The sequence below is a fragment of the Bacillus rossius genome, chromosome 1 (assembly GCF_032445375.1).
Source record: "Bacillus rossius redtenbacheri isolate Brsri chromosome 1, Brsri_v3, whole genome shotgun sequence".
Taxonomy (NCBI): Eukaryota; Metazoa; Arthropoda; class Insecta; order Phasmatodea; family Bacillidae; genus Bacillus; species Bacillus rossius.
In genome coordinates this window covers 356791180-356813137 of record NC_086330.1, presented here as the reverse complement: position 1 = coordinate 356813137, position 21958 = coordinate 356791180, and the positions used below count along the sequence as shown (strand labels likewise).

Sequence of the window (21958 nt, the reverse complement as noted above, 5' to 3'; positions counted from 1 at the left end):
AGAAAAGAATTTCGTAGATCTGCAAAAAGTATAAATTAAGGTAAAACACAAAAGTTCCTTGTGGATTACTTTAATACAATCTCACATACACTATACATGCCATTTATCAACTTTGGCTCTATCTTCTTATAAAATCTGTACCCTTTAAAACAAATACATATATACAATATTAGTTTTAGATCCTAAATAATAAATTTAACAAATGGAAGTGGATCTAACGATATTTAAACTATGTGTTTCATTACGTAGTAAAACTGCAAATGTCTGTCAATCAGAAACATGTGTACTCACAATAAAACATGGCTGTTATGTGTATTTGACAACGGTACATTATAAACATTTGATATTAAGTCAATCATTCATTTCAGCATACAGAAGTACATATAAAAATGCAAACACTTTTTTCAAAACATCACAATGGACATGCAATAACTTACCTACTTTGCGATTTTGCAACAAAAAAAATCTCCCTTTCATCACTGGCAAAGTGTTAAGTGACCAGCGCAAAATATAATTACATATTTTAAAAGCAGGCACTAGAAAAGTAAATCGAGGGAAGCCATATCCATATGGAATGCATAGTAAACGCAAATTGTTAAGGGGAAAGTTTAAATGAGGCAAATGTGAAGTCCAAGTTCTACTTTATGTTAAATTTTATAGAATTAATATTTCCTATTCGCCTGCCTTGTTTTACATCTTCGTCTGACAAAATCTTTCCGTCCCGACTACCTCGCAGTCTTCAAATAATACAGTAGAACTTGGATAATTCGAACCTCAAGGCACCAGTCAAAAACTTCGAATTATCCAAAAATTCGAATTAAGGAAGTTCGTAGTATAAATAGGGCCAAAACAATAAAAGTCATATTTTCTATTAAAACTCTTTATTGGTTGACATTTTTTGAATAAATACATCGATTAATGCCTAAACGATACATACATATTAAAATTACCTTAAAACTATTGAACTGAAACATAAAAGCAACCTATTGTTTTTGAAAAAAAGATGATATTTTGGCCTGTTTTCTCGAATTAAGGCTCTCGGCCATTACAAAAGATTCTAACTTATTCAAAGAGATGAAGTATGAATCACTTACATTAATTCGGCTCTCAAAAAAACGTCTAAGTTCTTTTATGTGATTCATGGCGTCAGCTGCACTCGGCACCGGTTCTTCTTCTACTCCAGCGATCTCTTCTTCCGAACCTTCCCCGTCATCGTCTTGCTTCTCACTGCCGAGCACCTCTGCGATGATTTCGGTGTCAGTGACGTCACCGCACACCGCAACATCTTCATCGACATTGAGAAAGTCTTCGTACGAGATGGTCGGGTCGGCTCCCACATTCTCCCAGCCGTCGACTGCTGCTGGAATGGCTTCCGCTTCAGTGGCTTCCACAGTTTCGTCCTCGGTTTTAACAAAACCTGCCTTTTTAAAACAGTTTTTGATTGTTTCTGGCTTCACTCTGTCCCACGCTTGCTTACACATTCTGGAAGCTTGCAGAATATCGAGCTTTATTTTCAGGGCGTTTCCATCTCCGGACAGTATTTTTTCTACCAGCAAGGTTCTGTAGAAATGTTTCAAATTTTTTATTATCCCTTGGTCCGTTGGCTGGACAACAGATGTCATATTGGCTGGGAAAAAAACCACTTTAACACATTTCAACACTGGTATGGTGTTATGCGCAGTACAGTTGTCGATGAAGAGGACCACCTGACGCTTTTCTTTAATAAACTTCTTGTCCAACTTTATTAGCCACTTTGAAAACAGGTCGCCTGTCATCCAAGCGTTTGAGCTGTTAACGTAATACACCGGTTTCGACTTGACATTCTTAAAACAACGGGGATTAGCCGATTTTCCAATCATCAACAAGGGCAGCTTTTCTGAGCCGTCCATGTTTGCTCCGACTAAAAGCGTCACTCTTTCTTTGCTTAGTTTTCCACCATGACATTTTTCGCTTTTAAATGCCAATGTTTTGTCCGGTGTGCATTTAAAAAAAAGGCCAGTCTCATCAACATTGAAAATATTGTTTGGGTCTCTATCTTGGATCATCTCTTCTAAATCTCGCTTCCACTGGCCGGCTTCTTGCTGGTTCACTGCCCCACTTTCGCCACAGACTGCTTTGAACGTAATTTTATTACGTTCTTTGAAACCATCCAGCCATCCAGTGCTAGCTTTGAAATTTTGTTTGCCCAATTCTTTAGCGAATTGCTCGGCCTTTACCCTTATTAGGGGACCACTCAACGGAATTTTTTTGTCTCTGGCTTGCTTGAACCACTTAAGAACACAATTGTCGACGTCTGGGTTATCTGGTTCTCGTAGTCGTTTTCGGTCTTTATCAAATTCCTCTGCACTGCTGAGAATTTTATCTCTATTCTTCAAGAAAGTGAATAGAGTGTTGGGTGGAATCCCAAAGTCCTTCGCGATTTCCAATTTCTTTTTCACGCCTTTGTCCACTTCCCTAATCGCCGCTACTTTTTAAGCTAGAGTCAAAGTTTTATAAGCACGGGATTTTGTAGACGAGGTCGACGCCATGGTTGCTACTCTCACAGTTCACTCACTAAACGTCACTGTACGTAAAAACTACACGTAATCACACATCAAAAGACAATTTTAAATAAGCTACAGTACACTGTATGTTACAAAACAAACGATACACAGAACGATGCACAGTTGTACAGTACGGAGTGGAGAGGGGTGAGTGTGGGGAGGGGTGACCTTGGAGACACTACTGCTGCGTGTTGTTGCTACGCGCAGGCGGTCGGCACTCGGCACAAGTGTGCGGGAGGGGAAGGGTGAGTCATCACACTACAAGCTACCGCGCATTTGGTCAAACGCTTAACTTTTGCCGAGTATTGTTTGTAAAACGTATTTCCCGATAAATTTACAATTTTTTGAGCCGTAGTTTATAATTTATTCACTAAATTAGACGCACCAAAAATTCGAATTATCCAAAATAAAATTCGAATTATCCACGATTTTTAGCATTGTTTAGATACAAAATGCTAGGGACCAAGAGGAAAATTCGAATTAAAGAAGATTTCGAATTAAAGAAGATTTCGAATTAAAGAAGTTCGAATTATCCAGGTTCCACTGTAGTCATGTTTGCCCTTTCTTATCACAATGTGGTTTTGCATGCACCCTAAAACCTATTACTAGAGACAAGATTTTGTTTTATTTTCAGTCCAATTTCGTTTTTAAAACAGAATATTTCAATGTTACAGTTTATATTTTGAGCATTTATAACACTTGAAATATCACTAAGGTGTAGTTAGAGTATTGCTATTTTATGTTTAACTATTAAATTTAACACTTCTAGAGTTATTTTGCTCCATACCACTTAAATTTGTGGGTTTGCTGAAAATGTTCGGCAAATCGCATGCTTGTGGTCACTGTATGCCGATAGCTTGCAAGTTCATTTCAATTATCATGCTGTGCACATCGTCAAACACTTTCCTGATGTTGTCGGTGTCTGTGGCGGTCGTGAAGTGGTAGTAGCACTCGCGAGGCTTCGTCCTGGCCGGCACCACGAGGCCGCTGTTTCGGAGCTGATTGTCCAGCTGGGTGTTACGGCGCTTCCTCGTCACCTCCTGAGAACAATCCGTTTCTCACTGCAAAACCAAACATCATCGGACGTTCAGTAAAAAGTTCTTGATGGCCCCGCCTGCCAGAGCGCACATACAACTCTGAAAAAAACCATGCGATTTAAGAACCGCTCAATACATTAGAGGGGTGTCTGTTTACGAAAAGGGCTTAGGAATACACTGAAGGCAGATGTTTAGTTCCGTTTTCGTAGTTCGTTTGTGAACCGTATTCTTAGGCATGAAAAACTCGGTACAGATTCTTGAAAGCACTCAAAGAATTTCATTACACCTTTATCTTCATTCCTCCACCAAATAATGTTATGGTTACCGCTCAAATATCATAGTTGCCCTATCAGTACACAGCCTTGCACTTAGAGGCAACACCATGCTAGAAGCACCAGTGAGCAATGCTCGTATCATCCCACCTCCACCACAAATATATCCCTGACTAGGCGGGCCCCTTAAACTAGCACATAGCAAAGTGGCAAGATAATATACAGTACTTGCATTCTGTTCAAATCTGAATTTTCCGAAAACCGTTCCAGGATACCTCATCAAAAATAATTTGCGTTAGTGTTAACTAAAATATGTCAAGGATTTAGGAATTTCTTGCAGCACTCTTTAATCTGAAATTATTTGGTTCTGCGCTCATTGTCATCCAGGTAAATTTGTGTGTTTGTTGACAATGGAAGCTATGTGATATCAGAGACTTTTTATGAAGTAATGCTCATGTACAATTTATTCTTTTTTGTTTACTAAGCTCAATACTAGAAATTTGTTTTGAATGTCATTTTACTGTATCAATTTTTCTTTGGTATTCCCATTAAAACTACATTGGTGTTCGATATTCCGGCAAAACCGCCTATATGTCACGGCCTTGGTCTCAGAGGTGCCAGATAAAAGAGCATTTACTATAAATATTATAGCATATACTATATTTGCTTGATGCTTTCTTGGTTCATCTGAAAGAGAAGGGCAGGTCTCACCATGAAAGACAATTCGCTTTATTCTTGACACTTCCTTCGGCTAGTCATCAAAAAGTTTTCTCAGGAATAAAAAAAATGTAGAACTGGTATTTTTGTCTACAAATAAATTAATGGTAAACGTACAGATTTTTTTTTTTTCGATTAATATTGTATGTCCTTTTTGTTTCATTTTACATAGTGTTTAAAAAATTCTTATGTTTGCTTTAGTTGATTTAATGACTCAATTACTCACTGCCACAAATCATCTAAGGTTGTTGAAAATATTTTGTGTGTCCTTCTACCTGTGGAGAGTCACCAGGTCCTTTCTGAATTTTTTATATCATCCATAATTAATATTTTTATTGTTGCCTCATGCAGGTCCTATGATCAATTATAGAGAATTTTTATTGTTATTTTTTAAGCCAAAATGGACTGGGAAAGGGTTGCATATCATATAGGGTGGTTATTAACTGCCCAGTACTTCCCCTTAAGATTATGCAGCTATATATTTTATATGGAAATTTTTTAAGTTGTTTGTGTACTCACCACGAAAAGATCTCGGATGAAGCATTTCGTCTTTGTGTATTCGTCGAAAGGAATGCCTGCTGTAATCAAAAATTCAAATATGCAAATTATGGGAATCAGGTGTGAAACCTCACTGCGGGTTTGTTAGCTCCACACAAAGACTTCTTCACGTACCCTTCTTGATGAATTTGTAGTTGTGGTACTCCGGGAAATAGTCGCCAATGCGTTTCCCCGACTCTGTTTTCTCCTTGAGCACATCCTGTTTGTTTAGGAACATGATGTACCCGGCTTCTTGTAGGAACCTGCCGCAGAACGCATGCGTCACTTTTCAGTTTGTGGATATTTAAGGTGCTTCCTTTGTTTGCATTTACTGATGATGTTTGCAAAAACGTTAGTTCGTGTACTTAATTTCACATTTTATTGATCACATTCTGAGTTTTAAAAAAATGGGATCTTCTTACAATCAGTGGCATCTTAAGATTCAACAAATTTATTTGATTTTGAGACACAGTATTTTATTGAGCTTTGAGATTAGAAAATTAAGTGTGGCTTACAACTAGGCTTGAACTTAAAGCCTTGTTTGAATTTGTACAAATTGTAAACAAATTACAAAAATGAGTTTTTTATGGTCAAATGTGTTACTACAAGTGTATATTTTAAATTGTTGGTGAATGAAATTTGCTACATTTTATTCAGTATAAATTTTAGTACAATTTGCGTAGTAGTATTGACTTTGATGCATAAATACAAAGCATTAACTACAGGGCAATGTAATTTATGACACGAGACAATGGATAAAATGACAATGTTTTCCAAAGGCTGTAACTAACTTGTAGACCAAATGTGACGTGTTGGGTGTTTGACAAGGAACCGCCACCAGCGTGACAAAAAAACTTGCGGAACAGTAGCCACGTGACACTGCAGGGGTCTTCCTGGCGACAGGGTGCTCACCTGCTGTTCCAGACGTTGTCAAACAGCTCAACAGTTTCCCGTAGCCTGTTCACGGTCCTGTCCTCCCTCAGCACCAGGTCGTAGTCGCTGGCCGCGGTCAGGAACAGGATGGCTTGGATGCCTTCGAACACCTGCAGTCAACCACAGCTGTGTGGTGCCTCGTCGGGGTTCCCGCGGTCAGTGGAAGTTGCGAACAGTCGGGATTTTGAAGGAAAAAAAATGTGCAAAGAAAATCAGGAGCTTGGCAAATGGTGTGCAGAAGTTGGAATTTTGAAAACTTATGAGTTAAAGTCATGAATTTGAAATATAATCAGCAAAAAACAAGATTTTGGACAGCGGTCAGTGATAGTTGGAAATTTGGAAACTGTTCAGTGAATGTTCATAATTTCAAAATAATGGTTAGTCAATCAGGAATTTTTTTTTTTAATTCACTTGAAAATATGGTTTTAGTAATAAAAAAAATACTTCCTGCAACTATTTAAGCTAAAAAAAAAAAAAAAAAAAGAATAAGAAATAAAGTGTGAAAACTCTCTTAATATTCTTTTATAGTAATCCAAATAAACAATTGCATAAATTTGTTTCTCTGCTGCAGTCTGTAACTAAGTTACCAATGAATGTTTTTGCTAGATACAGCCTTTAAATCATCAAACCGATCACATTGGTGAATTTATCCAGCACGTTTTTCTAATGTCTCTTTCTATTTTTGCTTGTTATTGATTTCTTTTTATGTTCCAGTACAGCTTAAATGAGATGGGAAATTTTTTCTGTTGTGGTCAGGAGAAAGTGTGGAGTTTGTAAATACTAGTCAAGTGTCGTTGGGAACAAGCTCATGTGGAAAAGGTCTGTGGTCACTAACAGTGTTTTATAAGAGCCATGCGGTCAACGCATCTGCCTCCCATCATGGCAGTTGTGGTTTGATTCACAGCAGAGTCTTCTTTTTCACATGTGGAGAAAATGTCTGACTTTGCTGATAGCTGGCGGGTTTTCTTGGGGTAATATCTTTCCTACCTTATCTTCATTACTTACCCCCTCACCCCCCTCTGTTCTCTTCCTATCCCTTACAGTACAGGGTATTATTTACAAATTATTGGTCTCAAATACTGAACCATTAATGTTTTATAACAGAAAATTTTAACACATAACACTTTCTGTCACACTGCCAATTCCAAAGATATACCAAATTTTAATTTTTTTATTGTAACTTAAATTTATTTTTTGGGATTTTTCTATATAATTATGTATAATTATTTTATATTAATTAATAAACATAAATTAAAATGTATTTATTTTATAGCCATAAAGTATGCTGTCTACTAAAACGTAGGTGCATCCTAACCCACGCATTCTGTGTATCATTGAGATGTAAATTGTCCACTTCAGTGGACGTATAGACTGAAAGAGTTAACTACTTAAAATAATCTGGTTGCAGGAGAGGCTATGCCCCGCCTTGATTAAACGAGGTTCCCAGAACCGATGTGAAGTGCCGTTCCTACCAAAGACTGTTGAATGAATTGCTCGATGACCTAGAGAATGATCTAACCTAACTGTTGACGAAAGCCGTAATAAAATTAACCCCAATGGTGCAACTTACTGGTTATGCGAATCATAAAGTGATGTGAAAGAATTCACACTGAAAAAAAGCTGGGAAAATGTTACCCTGATAACTATACTACTGAGCCAACTGAAAACCATGGTAATTTTTAAATTATATCCGTGTTATCCAAGATTTTGCTTATCCGAATTTTCCGAGATCCACATTAACCGGTTAATCAAGAAAACTACTGTATCAATTTTTCCATTGAGGTCATAATCGCTCATGTCTTATTTATGTGGGACTAGGCAAGGGTAGTGGTATAATTTGATCTCAACTCCTTGGAATGACTCATAATTAATGAGCATGAAGTCACAACAAAATATTTTGGTGATTCACGTGAAGTAACAGCTGAACCTTTGCCAAGTGGTTGTACCCACCATGGAATTCTCGTTCTCTCATAGTTTTCTGCAGGAGTTACTAAATTTTTGGGCAGGAATTTTTAACTGGGTTGTTTCACAATGGGTCACAATACAATGTGGGGGGGGGGGGGGTTCATATGGTATTCCTGTTTACTATCAAGTCTTTGTCTCATTGTTGCTTAGTCCTCATTTAAATTTCACCTCACACATCCTTTCAAGGGCGTAGATTTCGGGACGCCTGGGCTCCTTCGGTGGAATTAAGAAGCCCTTCACTGAGGGAGGCCCTCTTGAGCTTGCAAAAGGGTGACTGGAAAACTTCCTGTATACATTATAGTTTTCTGCTGATTGCTTGCATTTAGGCCAAACTATGGGAATCGTACAACAAACAAGCACCCTATCCAGAGATGACTTGAGTCGGTTCACCCCAAGCGCAAAACTCTCTGGCCAGACGGGTTCCCCCCACGTCTGCAAATTTCTGCGGGAGAATCTTACAGGTTTGCACCCTTGCATCCTGTCAAACTGACTGAGGATAGGCTGCAGATCAGATTGAGGCTGACCCGAGTACCTGGATCCACTTGTGCCGTTCACCCCTCTGACCTCCCACGTCGAACATCCAGAAAGTCTGTGAACCCCCGCCGTACGACGCGGGGACTTTCACGGTGAACTCTATCTTCTGGATGCCGGTAGTTCTCTTCCTGCTGTGCAGGATGTCCTGGCACGGGAAGAGAACTGTCACCATTTTCGAACAGCGCACACATTGTCTTGTCTCATGGATGCTGTTTCCGTATTTAGTTTTTAAATAGTATTCTTGGAGGAGTGAAAATTGCTCAAATGTATGTTTTCAGAATCATTTTTAGGAATGAATCACCGGGTAAAGATTCTTGAATGCACTCAACGGACTTGCAGTACACCTTTATCTTAATTTCTCTGCCGTATAATAGCTGCATCCGAATACTACCCTAATGGATCCCTTAGCTAAAGAATCCACTATAATTGCATCGTAGTGGACGCGGTCATCTTTGCATTGCTTCCGAATTCTCACAAGGGATGCATCTGCATCCCTATATGCATCCACTGAAATCTAGGTTTCTAGGGATGCGACACTCGCATACACTAATGCATCCCTACATCCATTAGCTTTGGTATTGTGTTTTATTTTGTTTGTATATAATATTACTTTAGATTTTCGACATTAGATTTGTTTAAAATGTTATAAGTGTAAGTATTAACTCAAAGAGAGACAAAAACCGAAATAAAAATTACAGATAAGCTAACTTAAATTCACAAGGGTATTTAATTCTAATTATAAGTATTTGTAATATTTTTAGATTCATAACAAAATTTTAATTTTGATCGTTTACATTTATAACAGTCACACTAAAATAAATTTTTAAAATTGGTGTTTGTTATTTAAGTTTTGCTGAATATTCGTAGATATCACGACTCAAAATGGCTACGTGCACATTAGTATGACCAAAGGTCAACAGGTGATGATAGCAGTAAAAGTATTTAAATACTGTCCATTCATTAGAAATGTGTCCTTCACATTGTGGCTACGTTTGCTAAGGGATGTAGGATGTGTGTGCTATGGACGCATCCCTGTGTATTCAGATACAGCTAATGTTAGGGTTACCACTCAAATATACGTCTTGCACTTAGAGGCGATTCTGTGCTAGAAGCACCAGCAAAGGTGGACCTCATTTACCCATCTACACCTCTGAATAGGCAGGTCCATTAAGTAAGTCAGGAAAGATAATTAAAAAATAACTAACAGGGATAATCACTTCAAAATTATTTCTATACCTCAACGTAACCTCCACCAATATATAATCCCATCTTTGGGTTGCTGTCTCAGCCATATTAGAATATAATGCTGCTATACTATCACACAATCATTGAGCACCATCGTAATTTTGAAACTGGATGACACATGCTACCTGGACAAAATTAAACGAATATCATAAAGCTGAATGATGCAGCCATCTATTAACGTTCTTGGAAGTATCTTGCTACTAATTTAAGATAAATCATATCAATTTGTGACTTGTGGAGTGCCGAACCTCTGTAGTGCAGTTGTTTGAAGCACAAACATCAGTGAAAGGAGTTATGGGTGAGAATCTCGGGTTAGGCATGAATGTGTGTGGCATTTTTTATTGTGATATTAGCCTAACATCATAACAACGGAGGTGTTGATAAGCCCAGTAAATTAAAAAAGAAATTTTAAAAATTGTGTAATTTTGGTTAATCTCAATGAACACTTATTTTAATAAAAGTAGCAACTGTTTGGATACTGCACCTGGTCGGAAGGATTGTACCCCGGTAACCTCACTTTGTCGATCCGGTCCAGGAAACTGCAACATCCCATCACAACACTCATCCACATGCACCGACAACATACAGCAGGCTCAGGAGGTGTGAAACCGTGGTATTCTTGCACAAGGGGGCAACAAAAAATGATTGACCGGGTCAGTATATTAGCCATGAAAATTCAATAATTTTAACATGAATATTTCGACACCGCAGTATAATAGTGTTAAAATCTCGAAATATTAGATTTTTCAGTATACTCATTTTAGTAAATTGCTGTTTCTTCAACTGGATACTGTAACATGTTCAGAGTTATGAAATCAGAGATTTACTAAATTATTTTTTTTTCCATACGTGCTCAGTTTACTGTGGGCCAACGACAGTAAGGGGCAGGTCAGACGCTGATGTGTTAACTCACTACTTGGCACTGCTGATCAGCTGGAACTCGCTGGACCGCCTGTAGCACTCCTGCACTCCGCTGTCTCCCCAAAGGATCTGCACGTGGTCGAAGTATTGCTGAAACGGAGATCAGTCGCGAGTGTGAGTCAAGCACGGGCCAGAGAAGCCAAGTTTCCTCAGAGTTCCAAAAGCATTACTGAGAATTTACAAAGCAAAACAAAAAAAATTGTGTTCTTTGTGGTTTTTATTTTTATTTTTGTGGATCACATTAATTTTACTGTGCGTAAAACTCTGCACTTGACATCCGTGCATCTTTCACAATTGTGTTGTACCATAGTTTATCTGACACACAGTGAAGGTCTCGAACTTACAGTGATTCCTGGGGGAAAATAAATCTCGAATGATAGTTCTCTTGAGTTGTAAAACTGACTTGTCGCGACTGCAGCAGCCACTGAGAAGATTTATTCCAATAAATTGACTGTATGTGGGCACCAGAAATCTGGCTTATAGTTAATTGAACTCTTTCTTTACTCTAACTAGAAATATTTGCCTAAATAATAACTACATAATTAATTTTGTTTCAGAACTTCCACGCATAAAATTTTTACTGTCATCATTTGACTCACGATGTTGCATGCAATATCAACCCTGTACGTGAGGGAAGTGATGAGCATATTGTTAAGTGTTAACTAAAATTAGCTGTATCATTCTAGTTATATATATATGCCCAGCTTTTTCTTGGCAAACTTTCAAGTAGATTGACAAAATAAAATAAATGGAAATAAACTAAGCTCTCAGCTATATTCTTAAAGAAATTGACGTTTGAATTTTAGTGCATCGATGTCGTACAGAAAGTCCAGAGTTTCTGCTGGAATTTTCGGGTGCCATCTTCAGGCTAGCGCTCTGAAGTTTTGGTTGCTTCTCAGTAGTCAGTAGTCTAATGCTCAGTAGTTAACTGCATTGTCAGCAAAAACGTTAGTACTGACATCGCCAGAAAGCCAATGATAATGACTGCAAAAGCCTTAAAATTATGTTTCCGGAATGGTCAAGAGAAATTTCTTTTGAGTTCATTATGTGTTTCTGTTATTTGAAAAAAAAAAAATTGAAATTTAAAAACCTATATTTTGTGGCAATTAATTCATTAAAAAACATAACTTGCTGAAACTTTACTTCGTGGATGAATAAATAAATAACTTGTTTATTCAAACTTAAAATCAACTCATTTTATGCTAAAGTATTCTATAGTAAATTGTTTAACAGTAAGAAATTAAATAGTGAATCTTCTCAAGCTTACGGTATCAAATTTTTGTGGACCCTGTTTTCCCAGGTCTAGTATGTACACAGCACTGTTTCCACTCTGGTCGTCGTCCAGATCGATGGGTGGGTCTAGTTGCGTCATGTTCCTCACTATATCGTAGATGGACTCGTGCACATTTTGTCGTATCTGAGAGACGATGGCAAGTCGCTCACTGGAAAAGGAAAAACAATTGAATTCCATAGTTATTATTATTGAAGTGACAGGAAACTTCTTTGGGTAGATTAAAGTAAAATTTAAAGGCCGAATTTCATTACAATGTTTTTTGTGAAACATTGTTGTGTACAGATAATAGGTACTTCGCCAAAGAGATATAAAGAGAGCACTACGCAATATACGTTGCTGGGCTCGTTTTCGTTCTCCTCATGCGATGATTCATCACCCACCCAAAAAAAAATTAGAAATGACAGGGATAGATGAGCGAAATAATAAGACATTGTACGCATGCACTTGTTTCAGAAAATAGATGTAGGTGTCCTACGCAGTCAGCTTTGAGTGCCTTGAACTTTGTTTGCTACCAGCATGCTCGCGTTCCTCCTTGTTCAACCAGCAGCGCAGAGAGAGTTGTTGAGACAGTCCCTGCATTTCCCGCATAGATAGCACTACCTATTATGAATTTCAGGGGCGCAACAACAGGGGGGGGGGGGGTGCAAGGGTATTTTGCCCCCCCTCCCCCCCCCCCTCTGAAACCTTGAAGTAGGGGCAAACGGGGGCAAAGAAAGTGCTGTGTAATCAATTTTTAGATAATAAAACTGCTTAAATAGCACCATATTCCACTTTGAAATACAAATTTTCCTGGGGGAGGACCCCCGGATCCCCCGCTTCAATGGGGGGATCGGTGATTCTTTATAAAAAGGTATATTGCCCCCTTTTGGAAATTTAGTTGTTGCGCCCCTGATGAATTTCATATTTCATTCAGAGGTTTGGCGTGTTCCAAATGGCAGAATTGTTTGAATAATTAGTGATATGCATAGTTTTTTTTTATGGTGTATCTCAACAGTGGGTAATATTTATTGTTAATTAATCATTATAGATTGATCAATAATTATTGATATTCCGAGCAGTTATTTTGAAGTGAATAATAATTTTTTTTAATTCATGTTTATTTAGAAATTTGACTTCTTTCTCTCTTTTCTCTCTCTCTGCCCTGTACCCTTACGATAAACTTCCGCGTCGGGGTTTTAATTGCCAAAGTAGTTTCACTTCTGTCACGTGTACTGAGTTACAAGCGCACTTTATTATGAACACAAGAAAGTGACATGTTTAATTTTTCTTCTCTGCAAGGTGACAAAAAAATCCTCTTGATAAATCCAATTCGAAGACCTCTCAAGATAATACATCTTGGCAAGTAAATCTTTGCATCATGGAGCCGCCAACAGATGGCGCGTCATTACCAAAAGAGGTTAGATAAGGGCATTGGGTCCTTGTTTAATATATCGTGTGAAAAAATTGACTTTGAATATTTCCTCACTGGTGAACTGGGAAGGGATGCTTCCACAGGTTAGAGTAACGAAACATTACATATTTTACTTTGTTCTTAAATCAATTATTTGATGATTTCTTTAAGACAAGTCATAAATACACACATACTGATGTTATTAAATACATGAAACACACATGTCAATGTATGAAAGGCATGCTTAAAGTAACACATGTGCAAACTGGCTTTAAATACAGGCTACTTGGAAACACAATCGCTTCAGCTTCTGTGTATGAGGCATGTCAGGCTATGATGGGGAGGAAATACATTATTGTAGCCCACTAAGTATTACAGTAATTCTTCTAAAATAATCTATAAGTAGCTAATTCTATCTTTGCTTGTTTTTTTTTTTAATACTGGAAGGGAGGGACCGTACCCTACGGACTCCCCCCTCCCCTGGTTACATGCCTGAGTGTTAGCAAACATTTGAAACATCAGTGATGGTGGAGATTGACATCCCATATGCTTGAAATCACTGCCTTCTCTCATCAAACCAACCATGTGGCCTTATGAGTCTTGCTTTTGCGACATTCTCAGTACGTAGCTATATCTGTCTCAGCTTTGCTTACCTGTCCGAGAAACCTTTGATATGCAAGATCTTCATCTGTTTGAGTATAGTTGTCTTTCCAGATTCCCCTGGTCCTAACACAGAAACAAAAAATGTATGTTAAGTCCTACATTTCATTACATACAAAATACTCCATTTTTCAATAAAAAATAAGTTAATTCAGTTTGTCGATTTATAGCACTCGGTAGGCAAAGCATTCATAAACACCAACAGGTTTAGCATGCAAAACCACTATGTTTGGCACACTACAGTTACTATCAAACTCATTTTTTTGTGAAAAAAAAAAATATTATGTTTATATATTTTTTGTTTCATATTTTCTCCCATTATAATTGAAAGAGAAAAAATCGGATGTTGAAATGTTGTGTTAGATTTTCATTTTACCACTCAAAAGTTTTTTTAAATATTTTATTATTCATTAATTGAATAATTCGCCAAGGCTTTGCAGTAGGACAGTTGAAAAATAGTTGTTGAACCTAAAGCCCTTATTGCTCGGTCTTCAATCCTGCAGTTCCCATAGACTCTTGTTTTTGGCTTTTGTTAAGTGAGGATCATTCTTCAGTCAGATTTGCATCACCAGGTCCTTTATAAACTTATTGCATGCATTTCTTGTTTTGGTTGACTTAACTTAAAATATAAACTGTTTAGTCACAGAAGTCCGAGAATTGTCTTTGTTCATCTCTCGCTTTTTATTGATTATATTCATGTTATCTAATCTCTGCACAGGAGCAAGTCTGAACTTTTTACTGAAGATTTTTATTTTGTCTGTTATCCAGCCTACAAATGAATACTTTCACACTTCTCCTACCGTATCATTTTCTTTATTAAGTATTTATTATGATTGGTGTATATGAATACTTTTGCTGCAATTACAAAATAAACACCCTTCCTTCTTCACGCATTGTATTTGCTTAGTTAAAAATTAAACATTTATTTTAGAAAATATAAAAGGAAACAAAATTTACATGTCCAAAAAGTCTCAATACCATACTTGGTACTCACTAGAAAAACTGAACAAATAATTAAAATACTAGAGCTGACAGATGAACAAAAAAAAAAGTTTTTCCCCATGATTAAAAAGGTGCCATTATTAAATTTTATGAGACATAAATAATTAAATGAATATATAAAATGAAAACAAAGTGATTAGGTGAGTTTTTAGTTGTATATGATGGTACACTTTTACACCCAACCTTATGCCAAAGGTACCTCATTATCAAGTAAATATTTCATTTTTAAATACTTCTCACTGTAAAGTATGCATTTTCAAATTACTGTCAGATAATGTTCATTTGATTACAGACTTATATCAATTACTTTCATTCTTGAGAATCAATAATGTGTACACTGTACTACATTTTTAATTACAGTATATTTTAATTGTCACTCTCACATTATCCTACAATTAGGATTGTGCATTGAATTATCCACAAAAATACTTAATTTTTGAATGATCAGGCATGACTTTTGAATGCCTTTGAAGTTATATTTAATGCCCTTTTCATCGCTTTAAACACAGAAAGTCATAACCAGACAAAAGTCATTTACGGCCATTAATCTAAATGTCAGTCAGTATAAATGCAAGATAATGATACAAGTTACCAGTAATGTCAACGAAATGTTCAACACAGCTAACAGGTTTGTTTTACTTGCATTCATTTTAGCTCCTTAGGAGTTGTAAGAGCTAGGAGCAAATGAACCTAGGTAAAAAAAAAAGTAGGGGGGGTGGTAACTCTCATATAGGCAAAGAGAACGACTTAAAGTTTTGTTTTACCTGGCACAAAAGCAGACTTCTTGAAAAATACAATTCCAAATTAATATTCGTCTTGCAGTGAAACTGCTTAGGTAATACTTAATACTGTGCCGCAAATTATGAGAGCTTAATCAAATTATGCGTGTTTTAACGTAAGTTCGTCAATATGAGTACCGTATTTACTCGCATGTAAGTCGCCATCGCAGATAGGTCACACCCATAATTTGAGGTCTTGAATTTGGTATTTAAGATTCCCCCCATATAGGTTGCACCGGTAATTCATTACCGCGCCGTGTGCCGTGCGCGGAGAAAGGTCATTGTACTCGATCAGCTGGCCAGCTGCTGTTACGGCGTGCCTGCTGGCTCTCTTTGTTCACTCAGCTGCGCATGCACAGTATAACTCACTCAACGCTCCGCCCAGACTCGTGACCTTGCATCAGCAGCCAGCCAATAGATGCGAGCTTAGCGGAAAAAAATATAAGCTCCACCTCCCGTGTACCAATTTTGTCCAGTTCTAATACCAGTTTATTGGTATACGCACCAGTTTTCTCGCTGCCGTGACGTGTTCAAGTTTACGTCCATCTTGATGTCTTGATACCAATAATTAATTAATTAAGATCCCCAGAAATAAATTATTTTAAAAAATATTTGTCAACTGTACAATACTTCCGAAATTATAAAATACGTATAAAACAGTTACCAAGACTCCGCTTATTTTATCTTGTGAAGTTTATGTCTCGTACCAGTATTTCGGCTAAGTTGTGACATAAATACAGTATCAGAACTTATAAGCAGTCACATTTATACATTCATGAGTTTACGTTTTTCCCTCGTGCATTTTAGATTGTCTCCTGCTATAATTACTCGGACTTTTACACGCCTAGGCTGAAATTGTTACTTGTTTAGAAATAAAAGCAACTTTTCATGTTATAAAATATGTATATTTTGCGATTTAAAATGTTCATTGCCGACTAATAACGTTACGTTTTTCAAGATGTTTTTAGGCCTACTAGCTAATCTTATCTACTCTTAAAGTACCCACAGTATTTTCTGGTTGTTTATGGTTGTTACGTGACGTAAATAGCGGGATGGATTCGATTTTTGAGTCGTAATTTGCGTGAAAGTATTGGGAACTTAACGGGACCTGAAGAAAATAGTGCAAATAACGGGAAAACGTAAATAACGGTAAAGTAAATAAGGGGTTTCGCTGTATGTGTACATTGTAAATAAACTTGCCTATACCTATATAAACTTCTTTTTCGCATTTTAAAGCAAAATATTGCAAAAAAAAAAATCCTCGAAAATTTAAAAAAAAAATTTTCTTCACATATAGGTCGCACTTCATTTTTTCCCCATCAAATCTGGTAAAATTGCCGCGACCTATATGCGAGTAAATACGGTATACTCCACATAACCAGTAGTAATTAAATACTTTATTTATTCAAAATTTCGTGAGATCATAGAGAATACCTGGACAAAGAAAGATGAATACAAAAAAAAATCAGAGAATACAAGCCAAAATCAGTTTTCGTCAAATTTTAGGACAGCACAGAGAATTATGTGGAAGGAAGTAGTCAAAACAGTATCACAGTGGGCTGACAAAGATGAAACAGTTCCAACAATTACAGACAGTTAATAATGGCCAATTTTGGCTTCTTTTTTTTTCTGTATGTTTGTGTATTTCATCTTTCTTTTTCCGTTTTCGGGTTTATCTCTGTGACGTGCAGTGCATTCTAGCAGTGTGGCGTATGCCCACAAATATGAATTTGAACGGTGGCGTGGCGATGTCACGACGCAACGAACGTGTTTCCCCGAGAGGGAAGGTGGGTTCGGGGGTTCTCGAGAGCGACGCCGCACCTAGGAGCAGCAGCTTGATGGCCTTGTTGTACTGCTGGCTCCACAGGCGGATCTTCTTGTCCAGTTCCTTGCTGGCCTTGCGCTCCTCGCTCTGCTGCCGGCCCAAGCACCGCATTTCCCCGCGCCGCTCACACTGCAACTTGAGGTGCACCCTGTCACGACGGTTAATACTGTTTTATTTCCCTTCGTCCAAGTTGAATATCACGATACTCACGAATATTGAATATTTGTCAAATTGAATTTCAACACAAAGTGAAACTTGCTGTTCACACTTCACAGGAAAAATTTATCCAAAATACAGTAAAATAAAAAAACAGAAATATACATGGGACATTAATAAACAGATATAAATTAAAGGGAAATAAAAAAAACTGGCAATACATTTTCTTAAACCAGTAAAATTATAAGTTAAAAAAAAAATTTTAAAAATTGGGGCGGAATTGTTGATCTTACTGCTTATATATTATGTAAAAAATTATTATTATTTTGAATTTCAAATCATAAATGATTATTTTATAAATATACAAACAATGTGTGGAGTGTGAAAAAACTAATCTGTCTCAATATATCATCTTAACCTCATGCAGATTACATTTTTTCAATAAAATTTTTGTGAATGAATCCCACATGGTGTAGGTCTAGCTATAATTTTAAAGAAAAAATCAAATTGAAATGTTGAGTTGAACATCAAATCATTCATGAATATTGAATACCAAATTATTCACGAATATCAAATATTTTTTTGAGTATTTACATACCTCTTGTTTATTAAGGAGGAAAAAATCAATTTTTCATGCAGGAAAAATGTTATAAACTGGAACCAAATTTTCGGGACCTCTATTCTACTTCACTAACTTTTTTTTTTCATTATAAATTTTACTGACAAGTCAAATAGAGTTTTAAACACAATTAGTACTGTTGGGTGTTTATTAGGTTTTTTTCCCCCGGTTGCAATTTTGGTATAAACCAGTAGGTGACTAATTAGCTTGATTGTCAGTCACAGTGTAAAATTTATGTTTAATGTTAACATTTTAAAGCTTACTTTACGATGTTACAAGTAGGAAATTTATGCCTCTCCTTTGTGGAGAAAAAGTTAGGACTTCAAAATAATGGTGTTACAAGGAGGAATGTGTTATAAGAAGGAACTTGTAACTTTTTACTGTATTACATTCCTGCTAGTCTGGAATTCTTGCCAAGTGTTTAGTTTCAGTTTTTAAAAAAAATGCATTAGAGAAGGAAGCAAGAAAGCTATTCGTCCCAATGTTTTCAGGTAGAACAGTTGTTTAACAGGAATGACTGTCAGAAGTCTGTTAAAAATGTTCATATTAGACGGAATGCACTGTTAGTAATAGGTGGTTATTATTCACTCAAATAATTGAATACACCAAAAAAAATCATTATTGAACACTATGAAACAAAAATTTTCAGATGTTTAAGACATTTTCTGTAGCTTCACACACGTTTTACTCTCATCTGTTTGCAGTCAATAGATGTAGTTTACTGTTGAGATATTTATGTACAAGTCCAGTTTGAAAGGTGTACGGAGGGAAGTGCACTTAGCATAACCATTTCAAATCTAGGGTTGAATCAATATACATGTCAGAAACTCAAATATATAATTTTGAGAATAAATTCCTAAAATGCATTGCATTCTAATTTGCTTGTAAAATTGAGTGAATTTTTAGTTTTAAATTACTTCCTACTTTTTCCATAGGTAGTAAATTCAACTTCATTTCCATTTTTCATGTTGTTAAAAATACATTTTTGTATTTTATATGAATGGATTCCACAATTTATCATAATTTATCTGTACACATTTTGGAAAAAGTTTACATATAGGTAGGAACATTCTTAACCAAGTGATATATTTAGTGTTCTTAATAATTATGCAAAAAAAATTTATGTGTAATTATCAAGTTTGTACTTAAAGAATGAGTGATGATAGAATTCATAAATTTCGCAAGGCCATTTCTCCCAATAAATGAAATTGAAAACCATTATGATTATTTGTACGAAATTAATGTTCAAAATTCTATAGACACCTAAAAATTTAATTTTCAAATGTGTTTAAAAAATGTGAAAATAATAATTTATTAGAAAATTTTAATCCCAAGTAGTTTATATATGTGTGTGTGTGTGTGTGTGTGTGTATCAGGGGTGCCCACAAGGGGGGGTAACGACGCAGACTGCGTCATTAAAATTTCAGGGGGGGGGGGGGGGGGTTGTGGTTAAAAGACAAGAAAAATGTATATATTATTTACATAATCATAGCTTCTAATGTGAAAATACGTTTCTGGTGCTTTGATAATTGAAAGGGATCTTGTAAATCAAATTGGCAACCCCGCACTTTCCTCAACAAAAGTAGTTTGGCATCTGTCGGTTCAGGATGGAAATATTACCTGATATGACCAGAACTATTATTAGAAAATCAGTTTTAATTAATGCAAAATTTGATAAAATATAATACTAAAAAAGTATAATATTATAAAATAATTGAGTAAATCATTGAGAAAATGGCATTAAAAATTTCGGGGGAGGGGGGGGGGGCGCATCATTAGGTTAGGGGGGGGGGGGGTTGAGTCATAGTGTTTGGGGGGGGGGGGGGCACCTCTGTATATATAGTGTGTGTATGTATGTTCATAAAATTGTAGATGTTAGTTGGTAACAATTTTATGAAGACATAGAAATGAAGAAGCCAAGGTGGTTGAGTGGTCAGATCATTTGCCTCCGTGGCAAGAATCGAACCTGGATTTTTCATAAGAAGGAAACTCTCACTTCCCTCCCCCTCAGTGAATTCTCCTCTCTCCTGATCAGGCGTCCTGTCAATGCTCCAACCATCGCTAATTAACCAGCTTTCCATGAACCTTTAAGCATTTATTCAGTCATTCATTCAATCATTAAAATAAATCACTTCCAATTCTTAAAAAAAAAAAAAAAAAAAAAAAATTAATTTTAATGTACCTAGTAATTTCAGTAGCATGGTACACAGCTCATTTAACTTTACTTAAACATCCTTTTTGTTTTAGCCATATTTACTGTTTACTATGACCATGTTTATTGTGATACGCTGGCGTGTGTACAACTCTGCTGTATCAGCAGTGTATCTAATTAACATAACTTAAAATCTAATAACACCAAACCTACAAATTGAAAGTTCCCTCTTGACTGATTGACGAATTCGGAAAAAGCATGAATCTTAGTCTTAACACTCATAAATTTGTAAAAATAATATTTAAGCACAAATATATATATATATATATATATATATATATATATATATATATATAAAACTAAATTATGCAAGATTTCTTAGTGATAGAAAAATTACTAGTATATGTCCACATTTGCTATGACATATTTGTTAACCAAATAAAACATTTTTAACTGTAGTATCTAATTAATAATTGTTATTACCATCTTTCCCACCCACAGTGCAGTTACACAACCTATAGTGGTACCTATTTTTCTTTTTTTTTCTCCCCCAAAATTTAGTTTGTGCAGTACTTTATGAATGTTATTTTAGAGTCAATGCAAATACTTTTAGTTGGTTACCTGTCACGAATACGGACTGAAATTCTCGGCACGACTTGACTCGTGCTGTTTATGCTAACAGGGTGTGCCGTGGTCAAGATATTGTTCTATCTTTTATCACCACTATGTACATGCTTCAATTGGTTGGACTACTGGCTGCTCAAACAGTTGATAAGATTATCAGCAAGAAGTGAGAAGTGCTAGATTGCCCACCATCAATTATCAAGTTGTTCACACATCTTTTTTTAACATAATTGGTGCAGTACCTAACTCTGAAATATAATTAAAATGAAAACACCTAGATATTGGTTATTTTTAATTAGGTATCTGCCTTTGTATTAAGATTGATTTATACTTAAAGTTATATATTTTGGTCTATAGCTATATTATTTAATTTTTGTCACACAAGCTAGGTATCATAACTCTTAAAAAAATTAATTACAAATGTGAAAAAACCTCATTTGTAGATTCAGATTCACCAAATGACGTTAGCATTCACAGGCATTGAAGTAATTGTTTTGCTTGCATTTAATTGATCACCCACAATGTTTTTGTGACTGCAAGTTTTACTGCAGTGAAAGATACTTTAGTGAAAGTAGATTGAACTCTACTGCCTTTTACTGTAATTACGATAAACTGCTAGCCTAAAATATCTTTTTAGGCGTTGTTTATATGACCCAGAGTTTTTTCAAAGAAAATTGTAGAATAAAATTTAGTTTTAATGATCAGGAATTTTTTTACGGTGAGAACCAAAGTTACAGGATATAGTATCTTCAG

General features: G+C 36.1%; 1 protein-coding gene across 7 annotated transcripts; it reads right to left on the bottom strand.

Annotated features, from left to right (window-relative positions):
• Positions 1–54: 54 nt before the first annotated feature.
• On the bottom strand, positions 55–21402 carry LOC134528278 (guanine nucleotide-binding protein G(f) subunit alpha-like). Of its 7 annotated transcripts, none has more exons than XM_063361769.1 (11): positions 21203–21402; positions 17651–17802; positions 14042–14114; positions 11972–12146; positions 10697–10794; positions 10268–10322; positions 8537–8683; positions 6019–6149; positions 5242–5369; positions 5089–5147; positions 55–3604 (listed from the first exon to the last, which is right to left on the bottom strand). In XM_063361769.1, exons 2-11 carry the CDS (start codon positions 17763–17765, stop codon positions 3602–3604), a joined length of 984 nt encoding a protein of 327 aa, XP_063217839.1. In that variant the 5' UTR covers positions 17766–17802; positions 21203–21402; the 3' UTR covers positions 55–3601. The 7 variants fall into 7 exon arrangements, with proteins under 7 accessions (XP_063217839.1, XP_063217833.1, XP_063217834.1 ...); XM_063361763.1 differs by having other exon boundaries at positions 55–3583; XM_063361764.1 differs by having other exon boundaries at positions 55–3583; positions 5089–5144.
• Between the last annotated feature and the right edge of the window lie 556 nt (positions 21403–21958).

What these genes read in the sequence shown, in the direction of transcription:
- LOC134528278 (XM_063361763.1), bottom strand. Translation starts at nt 17,765, where the DNA reads ATGCGGTGCTTGGGCCGGCAGCAGAGCGAGGAGCGCAAGGCCAGCAAG. An exon ending in GTCCACAAAAATTTGATACC is followed by an intron (nt 10,795 to 11,971) that starts GTAAGCTTGAGA and finishes TCTCCGTTTCAG; the next exon opens with CAATACTTCGACCACGTGCA. An exon ending in CTGATCAGCAGTGCCAAGTA is followed by an intron (nt 10,323 to 10,696) that starts GTGAGTTAACAC and finishes GGGATGTTGCAG; the next exon opens with TTTCCTGGACCGGATCGACA.